The following is a 12,695-nucleotide window of genomic DNA, read 5'->3' on the forward strand; positions in this document are numbered from 1 at the left end:
TAAAGAGAGTTAGAGTTTATAGCTTATTGACCAGCATTGAGGGAATAATGGTATTGAAGGCCGAGCTGTAGTTGATGAAGAGCAGCCGTGAATTGCAGTTTTTGAGATGATCCAGAGCTGAGTGGAGAGCCAGCGATAGGGCATCTGCTGTGGAGCGATTGTGACGAAAGGCGAATTGCAATGGGTCCAGATCTTTGCTTAAGTACATGTTAATTCTGGCCACGAACAGCCTCTCAAAGCATTTTATCATAGTAATTGCCACTGGGTGACAGTCATTGAGACAGCTCACTCTACTCTTATTGGGTAATGGGATGATTGATTCCCTTTTGATGCCCCTCCTCACCTCTTCTCCGTTGCTCCAAAGAGAAAAGCCTTTCCTCTCAACCTTTCTTCAATAAACATTTTCTCCAATCCAGGTAGCATCGTAAATATCCTTTACATTTTCTCCAATGTTTTCTAAATGGTGCACATTGCCTGGACTGAGCAACAGTGAATAAAATGTTTGGAATAGTGTAAGGGGCATCATTTAATTGGGTTGTTTTTCTCTGAATTGTTAACATTTCTGCAATGCATTAAAAAAAATATTTTCTGTTATACATTCTTGAAATAATTCTTCCTTTCACAGTTGCAAGATAAATACACTTAACATTTTACTTTTTTTTAAAATTGACGTTCAACACAGAAGTGGCAGTGTGCCGTTGAGAATTATTGGTTCTTGAAAAGAACATGCATTTCTAGTCAGATAAAGATGCAATTCATATTTTAGCTTAAAACTTTATGAATTGTAATATTTCAGTCATTTAACCATATCTAAAATTAAAATTGAAAGCTGATTCACTTTCATCGCTCCAAAAATACTTTAAAAGGTTCAAAATGTTCCTTTTATTGTCGAATAATAATACATTAAAATGTAATATTCATGATATACTTTGAGTGGGTAATTTAAATTAATACTTGACCTTGTTTACTCAAAAAGTTTGTGTCGGACTATATTTTGCAGAAAGGACAGGGAAGATTCTGGATGAGTTTTTCCAATTCTACGAGGAACAGTATCCATTGGCTCTCTTTAATAAGATTCGATACGAGGTTGAAGATAATGATGGACCTCAGCCTCAGCTTCTTCAAAGAAAGGCAAGTGAACTGGCAGTTGCAAGTTTCCCATAAGGACCAAATTATAAAAGGAATTAGTGAAATGTCTGTTTGGTAAAGAAAATGAGGGGCATGAGCATTGAAAGATTCAATGGAATAATTAACCTGAGGACATTAGGTGTTCAGGTAATGTCTGGAAAGAGATTATGTAGTGTTTCCTATTTTTAATATTGATGCGCAAAGATTGAAGTAATTGAAACTGAAGGCTTTTATTTGCAAGAGATGGACAGCATCCCTGTGTTGGTCGCTCACACAGGCCCAAACTTGAACTAGGGACGGACTTGTGGCATGACAGCCTTTATGGGGGAGAAAGGGGAGGAATCATGAGCTGGCCAGTGAGAGCAGGGTCAAACAGGAAAGGTCATGTAATTTAGATATGACGAATATGTACAATAGTTGTTTCACAACAATAGAAATTAACTTTGCAGGTAGAAGTGTTTTTCATTAGCTGCCTTGCATTCAATTAATTTCAGATTTTAAATTTGCATTGGATTCCTGCAGTTTAAGGATGTTCTTTTTTCTTTTTAAAATATCTTTATTGAGTTTAACATATTCATCCTTCATACAAAGTCTACTAATATAGCAAAAAAACACATATATACATGTTACAAATTAATATAATTTAATTCAAATCAATGCATAATTGTTGATTAAACATTATTTCTTAAAAAAATTATTGATAGAAACCAAATGAGTTACAATATAGCAAACCTTGGTCATAACATGAAGTAATATCTGTCTAATGTGATAATATTTAAGGCTATATATAATCGATTAATCTAGAAAAAGGAATAAAAACTAAAAAATCTAATCTAGCCCCTCCCTCTGATCAAGGTTAACTTGTATAAAAAACAGATATGAATCAAATAGTGACCAGAAATCAGACAGAGAATCGCTGGAGCATCCAAATGATAGTACAACCCTGTTTATCCAAAATGGTCGGGATCTGGTCATTAAAAAAAAAATGCCCAGTAGCAACAGCAAATCAGTGTTTAAACCACAAAGGTAGGCTTTTTAAGCATTAAAGTAATTTTTAATTCTAACCAAAATAATGCTAGCCATTCCTGCCGGGAGCCTGAGATGCCCACTCCTGCCCAGCAGGCCACTCTCCTTGATGATGCCGGGACAAGGGATTCTTCTGATTGCTTGCAGCTGGGAGACAGAGGCATGCAGTTTGAGGAGGAGAGTCAGAGAAAAAAGTCAATGGGGGAAGATAAAGAAGAAATGGAAAGAGAGAGGGGAGGGAGTTATCTGAAACGAAGATAATCGTGGTTCTAATTTCATGTCGGGTGAACTTTTTTCAACCTGTGAGGTCGTTTTGGCTCTGAAAATTTTTTTAGATAAATGAGGATTTCTGATTTCTTTTGGATATCCTAATTTATGTGAAATTTTTTTAAAAATTTTTAGAAATGAGGATTTTAGAGAATACAATTTAATTGGAGTTGTACTGTACTTAAAACTTCTATTTGTAATGTTGCATCTAATTTTCTCCAAGCTAAAATAGGACATTACATCATATAAACCACTGTGCATGAGTAGGTGAAGAATCATCTTTCCATTTCATTAAAACTGCTTCTCTGGCTATCAATGTGCTAAAAGCTAAAAATGTTCTCTTGAGTTGCAGACGCAAGTATACCCAGTTCATGGAAAATAAACAAACAAGGCAATTAAAGGACATGGTTCAATTTTGATCTTAAAAATCGTTGATAAAGATTGAAAAATGTTTTTCCCAAAATCTTCCTAAATTGGGACACTCCAAAAACATTTAGATCAATGACGCTTCAAAAACTTTGCACTTCTCACATAATGGATCAAGATCTGCATAAAATCAAGATCATTTAAGTTTAGACAATGTACCACCTTAAAAAGTAATAAACACTGTCTTGCACAAAATGAAGAATCATTAATCAAACAGAGTACAGAGCAGAGTACCAATCTTCATCTGAAAATGTTATATTCAAATCACGCTCCCAATCATTCTTAATCGCAGGCTGATCTTAAATCCAATAAATCATTATAAATACATGATATTAATCCACCAAGAGCAAACTGTAAATTAAAAAATGTATCCAGAATACTTGAATTTGTGATTCGAGGAAAATCCTGTAATTTTAACTGAACAAAATGCCTAACTTATAAATATCTAAAGAAATGTCTAAAGATTAAATTTAACTGAGTTTTTCAAAGGAGGGAAAGATATCTGGAATAAAAGATCTTTATAACTTTTGATGCCTAATCTGTACTATTCCTGAAAGCCTGCATCTAATACAGACGGCTGAAAGAGATGGTTATCTGTAATGGGGCTAGCAAGAGAAAAACTGTTAGAATTTTAAAAAATATCCTACATTGAGCCCATATTCTCAACTCATTTCTCATTATTGGATTATGTGTCAATTTAGAAAAGGTAAAGGGTAAAACGGAATCAAAAATTGCCAACATAAATAGTTTTTTTAGAAGACCAGTTCCATTTCTACCCCAGAAGGGCGATTCACTAATTTATCAAAATGTAGGAATAAAAGTAAATTCCTTCTCCAAATGGCTTCCACCTCACTTAAGTTCTGTGCTTGAAGATCCATTTAAAGGTAGCAAACCTCCCTTATCTTTTAATGAAGACTGTATATCTCTTATTCTGAAAAAAGGAATCAAGAAAATGTGCATCTTGTAGACAAATTTCATTACTTAATGTTGATATGAAGATTTTATCTAAAGTTTTAGTGCATAAATCAGAAAATATTCTACCAATAATTATCGACTCTGACCAAGTTGATTTTATTAAAAGTAATTTTTTATTATAACATGCATCGATTATTGAATATATTATATTTACCCTCCACCCCAGCAGCGTTATCTGTTCTTTCATTAGATGCTGAGAAAATGTTTGGGTATTTATTTGCTATTTTAGGGAAATTTCATTTTGGTCCAGATTTTATTAGATGGATTAAATTATTATACTCATGTACCATGGCTTCGATTCGTTCTAATTCACAACAATCAAAGACTTTCCCTACCTCACATCCATAGCCCTCTATTATTTATATGCCTGTTTCAGAGTCTTTTAAATTTCCAAATTGTACCAGTTTCTGTTAGCCCCCACCCCTGGCAGTGCATTCCAGGCACCCACTACACACAGGTTAAAAAAAAAAGTACCCCTGATACCTCCCCAAACTTTCCTGCCCTCCCCTTGAACAGATGTCCTCTGGTATTTGGTCCAGTCGTCCCAGGAAAAAAGATGCAGTCTGTCCACCCAATCTATGCCTCTCATAATCTTGTAGACCTCCATTAAGTCACATCTCGTCATTTTTCGCTCAAGACATGTTCTCCAATCCAGGCAATATCCTGGTAAATCTCCTCCTCCAAAGCTTCTCTGTCTTTCCTGTAATGAGGTGATCAGTACTGAACACAATATTCCCAGTGTGATCTAAGCAGTTTTTTGGAGTTGCAACATTACCTCTTGAACTCAATATCTTGACTAATGAAGGCTAGCATATCATAAACCTCTTTAACTACCCTATTGACCTGCATGGCAAACTTTGGAGAACTATGGATTTGTACCCCAAGGTCCCTCTGTTCTTTCACACTGTTAAGAATCCTGCCATTAACCATCAACTTCACCTTCAAGTTTAAAAACACCAATTCATTTGGAAAATGTCTATTCTGACTCAGACATTTCTGACATTTTTGAAGTGTGTCTGTTGGGTCTTTGACATAATATGTAGATAGACCAGTGTTGAGAAATGTAGCAGATCTGTTGGAGCAGCTTGAATGTGGAGGCTACAACTCTCTACATTTCAAAGTGATTCTGAAAAGATGAGGGTAGGCCATGACTTAAGTTTTAAATATGGACTGGCTAATTTAATTAAAATAAAGCCATACCTGGCAAAACAGGTAAACTAGGAGCATTTACTTACTTGCAAGACCACATCTGAACAGTGGGAAGATTTAAAGGAGAAATAGTAAAAGTTCAGGGCCGACATGTTCCTGTAAGATGAAAGTTAAGGGTAATCAGCACAGGGAATCCCAAACATACAAGTATATCATGGGTTGGGAAAAGAAAACAAATCCATAGCCTCAAAAGAGGCCCTAAAGATGGGGAGGTTCATTAAGTGGATAAAAAAAAGAAGTTGATTAATTAGGAAGGGAAAAAGGGGTAATGAAATATCACTGGCAGAGAGAATAAATGTTCAAAGGTTCTTTTTATTGTCACATAGTAAAACATTAAAAATGTTACATACATAGTATTCTTCACCTTCTGTCTGTGAAAAGGCAAAGAGTCACCATGAGCATTTCTTGGTGCCCCTAACAAGAGGAGAAAGAGAAGAAAAAGACAACTCCTTCAGAGACACTGAGTGTGGATTCCCTCCAGCGCTCCCGCAGCCTCGGCAGCCGCACAGATTCTACGTCAAACAATCTTGAACCCCATTTTCAATGCCTGGTTCCCATGAGCCAGTCCCCAGTAGCTGGTGGGCGTGAGGGTCCTTCAACTGCAAGTCGTCAGCAGCCTGTAGTGTGTGTGTGTCCTTCGAGCACAAGTCCCCAGTACTCGGCAGCTTATGTGGGACCTTCAGCCTCTGAGCCTCTTGCTGGTCCACGTCCTATAGTGTTGTGTCCTATGCTTCTCCTCAACGGGGTTGGGGGTGGGGGAGGTGTTCTCCCCATTTCTGCTGCTCCCCTAGAGTCTGCAACCTATGTTGCCCAGCATAGGTGCTGCCTTCTTGGGCACAGACCCTGTGGTTGCAGGATTTAATGAAAAAATCGCTGTTGATTCCTTTAACAGCCTGTAGGGAGCATCAGGACTAGGCAGCACTGTGTCTCCGCTCACCACTCACGTGGGTCCACACCAGCAGCATCACTGCCATTGCAGCAGCCCTGACAACACTGCCTTTTTTTTGTTTTGTTGGGAAGGTTTTGAGGCCAAATACAGGCAAATGGGACATGATTGGTCGGCATAGACAAGTTAAGCTGGAGGGTTTGTTTCTGTGCTTAGAACTCTTGTATAGTCATGACAAAAGATTAACTAGAGCCACATTAGGTGTCTGACCCTTATAAATAAAGGGATCAGAGGGTACTGAAGTCGTATGATCAGCCATGATCATATTGAATGGTAGATCAAGTTTGAAGAGCTGAATGCCTTCTCCTCCTTCTATTTTCTGAGGTGATGTCCTAAATGGATAATTTTCATTGGTATTAAGGACTTTGTTGTTGGAGAACACAATGAAATGGGAAGGTGAAATTCTCATGCTGAACTCAACAAATAAAGAGGTGCTTGATGTCTCAGCCACCTTAATGGGAGATAATCTGTTTTCACCTTCTGTTTAAGGTGAGTGGGGAAAAGTGTAGAGAAGATGTCAGAAGTAGTTTTTTTTTAGCCAGGGTGGTAGGTATGTGGAATGCATTGCCGGGAGTAGTGGTAAAGGATGATACAATAGGGACATTTAAAAGACTCTTAGATAGGCCCATGGATGTAAGTCAAATAGAGGTTATGGACCATGAGGAGGGAAGGTCTAGATTGATCGTGGAGTAGGTTTATATCTGTCAGCACAACATTGTGGTCTAAAGGGTCCGTAGTGTGCTGGACTGTTTTATGTTCTATAAATCTTGTGGTCAGATGTCATTTATCCTTGGCTGCAGTGGGAGGCTAGGTAAGAGATTGCTACAACTTCAACTGAGATTTTTAAATACAGTTCCTGGTCGCAAATGAGGAGCCAGATGACTGGAAGATGCCAAATATGACCTCGAAGGAGGGCAACATGGAAAATCTTGGAAATCACAGACCTTTGATGTTAGGGAAGTAATTGGATTCATGGAAAAGCAGGAACTGATCAGAGATGACCAGCATTGCCTTGTCATGGACAGATCGTATCAGATCAATCTGATTGAGTTTTTTGAAGAAGTAACTAAGTGTATTGATGAGGGCAGGTAGTAGATGTGGTTTACCTAGACTTCAGTAAGACTTTTGACAAGGTCCTATGTGGGTAACTGGTCCAAAGCTGGTTCTAAAAGTATAGGGCTCAAGGTCTCCAGGTCAAGTTGGCAAATTGGATATAACTTTGGCTTGGCCATAGGAGACAGAGGATGATGGTAGAGGATTGAATGCCTGTGACTGGGGGTGTTCATTGATGGGCAATGCTGGGACCTTTGGTCTTTTTAATATTCTTAAATCATTTGGATATGGATATAGGAGGCATGATCAGTAAGTTTGCAGTTGACACGAAGATTGGTGGAGTTGTTTTCAGTGTGGACAGCAATCTTGGGCTGCAGAATGATATTGATCTGTTGGCGAAAGGTATTGAGAAATGGCAAATGTAGTTTAATCCTGATGAGTGGAAGGTGGTGAATTTTGGGTGTAATAATAGGACCTCCTTTGAAGAAGACTGCAGAGCCCACCTCACTGACAAAAGGCAAAGGAGGAAAAACCCAACACCCAACCCCAACCAACCAATTTTCCCCTGCAGCCGCTGCAACCGTGTCTGCCTGTCCCGCATTGGACTTGTCAGCCACAAACGAGTCTGCAGCTGACGTGGACATTTACCCCCTCCATAAATCTTCGTCCGCGAAGCCAAGCCAAAGAAAGAAATAGGACTAGGACAAGTGCCATGAATAGTTTAGTCCTGGAGTATATTGAGGAACAGTGGAATCATGGCATTCAAGTTCAAAGACCATTGAAGGAGGCTGGTGGCAGCCAGGTAGATAATATGGTTGAGGCCCTTCAACTACCGATATTGTCCTAACCCCTATTCTTAAAAAAAAACAAAATAAACCCTCCCTACCCCATAACCCTCCAGATTTCCTCAAGCATGTGCCTAAGAGTCTCTTAATTGCCCATATTATTCCAGCCTATTCCTGCCCTGGGAAACAGGTGCCTGCTGTCCATAATCTTGTAGACCTCTTCTTATCCTTCTACGCTCTAAAAAGTCCCAGCTCTGCTAACCTTGCCTCATAAGACTTGTTCTCCAATCCTGGCAACATCCTGGTAAATTTCCTCTCCGTAGCTTCCACACCCTTCCTATAATATTGAAAATGGCGGCGCTACCGGATCCACTGTAACGGCAGTGCTGTCGCTAGTGCAGACCTATGGGAAGCAAGGAGTGGAGACACAGCACTCCCGCGGGGTCCAACTGCCAAGTCAACTGTTGTCAGCTCCACTCAGGCTTTGAAAGGCCAGTTAAAGGAGCCAATGGTAGGTTTATTTAAAATCCAGCAACCATGGAGATGGCACCCAAGCTGGCGGCACCTGATTTCAGTAATAGCCACGAGGGGCTGCAGACTTCAGGGAAGCGGAAGACTGGAGCAGGGCACCAGAAATTCGGGAGATCACCCCACCCCCCCCCCCACCTCCCCCGTCTGTCAAACAGAGGACGGTGACCATGGCGGAGGACCAGTGAGGGGGCTCTGCGGCTGAAAGACCCATGCACTCAGCAGGCTGCTGACACTTCGAGGCGAGGAACCCACGGAACCTGTGGGCTGCTGGAGACTGCTGTTGGGGAACTCACGCTGTTGGCGAAGACTGGCTGGAATCTGGCTGAAAGGACAGAAAGTATCGGAACTGGGATGCGAGGGGGTGCCGAAGGGTTCCTGACCGTGTCGGAGGTTCGGATCTGGTTTAGGGTGCCAATGATTGGTCTGGATTTGTGGCTGCAGAAACTCTGGACATTCAGTGATTCAGGTGTGGGGGGGGGGATCAACTCTCTCTTGCTTCTCTTTCTCTAAATGTAAAAGGCGCTTCAGGCAATTTCTTCCAATGGCAAATCTGTCTGCCTTATGACAGACAAAGGCAAATTCTATGCAATAATGTCCTGTCCTTATTACATGACAATAAAGGAATCTTGAATCTAATGAGGTGACCAAAATTGAACACAGTACTCTGAGATGCAACATGACCTCTCTAATCCTTAACTCAATCCCCCTATTAATGAAGCCCAGCATCCCCTAGGCCTTCTTAACTATTCTATTAACCTGTGCAGCGACCTTGAGGGATGCATGGGTTTGAAGCCCAAGGACCCTCTGTTCTTCCACATTTTAAGTAGCTGATATTAACCCTATACTCAGCCTTCGGTTAGTCCTTCCAAAATGCACCACCTCACACTCATCCGGAATGAAATCCATCTGCCACTTTTCCACCCATCTCTGCATCATGTCTACAGCCTCGTGTAACCTTCGACAACCTTTTGCTCCATCCACAGCTCCTCCAACCTTCATGTCATTTCGCTAACTTACTGACCCATTCTTCCGCCTCTTCATCCAGGTCATTCATAAAAATCACAAAGAGCAGGGGTCCCAGAATAGATCTCTGTGGTACTCCACTAATCACTGACCTCCAGGCAGAATACTTTCCTTCCACCACTACTCTGCTTTCTACCTGCAAGCCAATTTTTTTTTATCCACACAGCAAAGGTTTCACTGATCCCATGCTCAAGAATTCCTCATGGGAAACCTCGTCAAATGCGTTACTAAAATCCATGTCGACCACATCTACCCCCCTAGCCTCATAAATTTCTTTTGTTACTTCTCAAAAAGCTCAATTAGGCTCGTGAGGCATGACCTTCCCTTCACAAACCCATGCTGACTATCCTTGAGTAGACTGTACCTCTCCAAATTCTCATAGATCTTATGCTCAAGAATTCTCTCCATCAGGTTACACACCACTGATGTAAGACTCACCCAGGATTCTCCCTATTACCTTTTTTAAACAAGGGGACTACATTTGCCATTCTCCCATCCTCCAGCACCTCCCCCGCAGCCAAAGAAGATTCAAAGATCATAGCTATTGCCCCAACTATTCTCTTGCCTCTCTTCCCACAGCAGCCTGGGGTACATCACATCCGGCCCTGGGTTCTTAACAATCTTTATGTTTTTAAAAAGATCCAACACTTCCATTTCATTAATCTCCACATTGTCCAGCATACATTTCAATCTCACCCTGATCAAGGTCTTTTTCTCTTGTGAATATTGACACAAATTATTCATTTAGACCTCCCCAGTCTCCTCTGCCTCCAGGCACAAGTTGCCTCCTTTATCCTTTAGCGGCCCCACCTTCATTCTCGTCATCCTCTGTTCTTCACATACACATAGAACGCCCTGGGGTTCTCCTTAATCCTACATGCCAAGGTTTTCTCATGTGTCCTTTGAGCTCTCCCATGTCCATTCTTAAGCTCCTTCCTGGCTACCATATACTTCTCACGAGCTTTTCTTATTTCCTATATCTAATATATGCTTCCTTCTTCCTCTTGACTAGTTGCCTGATTTGTTTCGTCAGCCACAGTTCCCTTTTCCTACCCTTTCCTTGACCCAGTGGGACAAGCCAATCCTGAAGGCAGCACAAGTGGTCCCTGAACTCCCTCCACATTACTTCTCTGCTTTCACCCATGAACTTATTTCCAATTTACTCTCACCAGTTCCTGCCTCATCCCATCGTAGTTCGCCCTTCCCCATTTAAACACTTTCCCATTTTGTCTGTTTTTATCCATTTCCATAGCTATGCTGGTTAAAGGAGTTGTGGTCACTCTAACCAAAATGGACCCCCACCAAGAGGTCCGCCACCTGACCATGTTCATTACCAAGATCGAGATCCAGGATGGCCTCTCCTCTCGTCGACTGTGTCAGGAATCCTCCTTGAACACACCTGACAAATTCAGTTTCATCCATCCTTCTTGCAATCAGGAGGTGCCAGTCAATATTAGGGAAGTTGAAATCACCCATTATTACAACCCTGTATTTCCTGCACCATTCCAAAATCTCCCTGCTTATCTGCTCTTTGGTCTCCCGAGGGCTATTTGGGGCCTATAGATGACTCCCAGCATGGTGATGGCTCCCTTCCTGTTTCTGACTTCCACCCTCACCGACTCAGTGGACACTTCCTCTGCAGCCTCCTCCCTTTCTACAGCCACGATACTATCCCCCCCTCCCCCCCTCTCTAACCTCCCCTATTCCTTTTAAAATACCTAAACCCTGTTACCTATCAGCCAATCCTGTCCTTCCTCCAGGCAAGTCTCTGTAACGGCCACAACATTGAATTTCCATGAACTGATCCAAGCTCTAAGTTCATCCCTTTTATTCCTAATACTCCTTGTGTTGAAGTAGACACATTTCAATCCCTCTAACTGGCTACATTTATGTTCCTCACAAACTCAGAACACATAGCATCATGCTTTTGACCTTCTGCCCTATTGTCTGCTCTCACATTCTGGTTCCCCTCACCAACAACCCCCACCCCCCCCAAACTAGTTTAAACCCTCCCCAACAGCTCTAGCAAACCTGCCCCCAGGCTTGGTCCTCCTCCAGTTCAGGTGCAGCTTGTCCTTTTTGTACAGGTCAGACCTTCCCCAGAAGAGAACCCAATGATCCACAAATCTGAACCCCTGCCCCCTGCACCAACTCTTCAGCCACACATTCATCTGCCACAACTTACTGTTCCTACCCTCTCTAGCACATGGCACAGGCAGCAATCCTGAGATTAGCACCCTTGAGGTCCTGCTTTTTAACTTTCCTAACTCCCTATATTCTCTCTAAAAGATCTCTTCACTACCCCTGTCTAATGTCATTGACCCCCACATGGACCACTACATCTAGCTGCTCATCCTCCCTCTCCAGAATGCTGTAAACTCAATCAGAATTGTCCCTGGGAGACAATACCACCTGGGAGCCTCGATCTGCTAACCAACGAGTCCCCATTTACCATAACTCTCCTCTTACTCTCCCCTTCCCTTCTGAGCTGAAGGGCCAGCCTCTGCACCCGAGAGATGACCACCACGGCTTGTCCCTTGTAGATCGTTTTTTTCTCTCCCCCCCCCCCCCCAACAGTATCAATATTTGTATACTTGTTGTTGAAGGCAATGACCACAGGGCTGCTCTGCTCTGTCTGCCTGTTCCCCTTCCCTCTCCTAACAGTCACCCACTTATTACTTGTCTCCTGACTTTTAAGGTGACTGTCTCCCTGAGCCCATGCTCTATCACTGCCTCTGCCTCCCGAATGATCTGGAGTTCATCCAGCTCCAGCTCCCTAATGGTTTCCAGGAGCTGCAGCTGGATGCACCTCTTGCAGGTATAGTCATCAAGGACAACTGTGCCATCCCAGATTTCCTACATCCTGTAATCAGAGCATTCCATGAAACTCTTCCTAATTTAAGTTCAGAGATCTTGACTCACCAGAAATAAGCTCATCCTGAGCTCACCGAAGCCTCTTGAACCAAAGCCTCTAAGCCTCACTCCTACCCTGAGCCACTCACACACTGGCCATGCCACTTGAGCTACCCCTCTTTTTATTTGTCACTGCCCCTTATCTTACTTACTCTTCCCACCAATCACTGTTCTATTTAACCCTTAACACTGTTCTATTTAACCCTTAACCCTGCCCTCCACTCAGTTTTTAAAGGCACTCACCTCAAGCTGGCTCCTGACACTCCCATCCCTCTGGAGTCCCACGCTCCTCCTCTTTCAATAATGGTCCCAAGATGCCTATTGGATCATTGAAAACAGGAATAGATTATGTTGCAAGTTTATAAAATCTGGTCTTCCCTTGAGTGGAGTGTTGCATGTTGTGCTATTCACCA

General features: G+C 42.0%; 1 protein-coding gene across 1 annotated transcript in view; it reads left to right on the forward strand.

The window, feature by feature from the left end:
* Window positions 1-12,695, forward strand: part of LOC138738980 (protein Niban 2-like) — a 177,510-nt gene that overhangs the window by 67,930 nt on the left and 96,885 nt on the right. Inside the window, exon 2 of the mRNA XM_069890284.1 lies at window positions 1,001-1,131. Coding sequence (XP_069746385.1) covers window positions 1,001-1,131 — 131 coding nt within the window. The remainder of the gene's footprint in view (window positions 1-1,000; window positions 1,132-12,695) is intronic.

This window comes from Narcine bancroftii, chromosome 1 (assembly GCF_036971445.1).
Source record: "Narcine bancroftii isolate sNarBan1 chromosome 1, sNarBan1.hap1, whole genome shotgun sequence".
Taxonomy (NCBI): Eukaryota; Metazoa; Chordata; class Chondrichthyes; order Torpediniformes; family Narcinidae; genus Narcine; species Narcine bancroftii.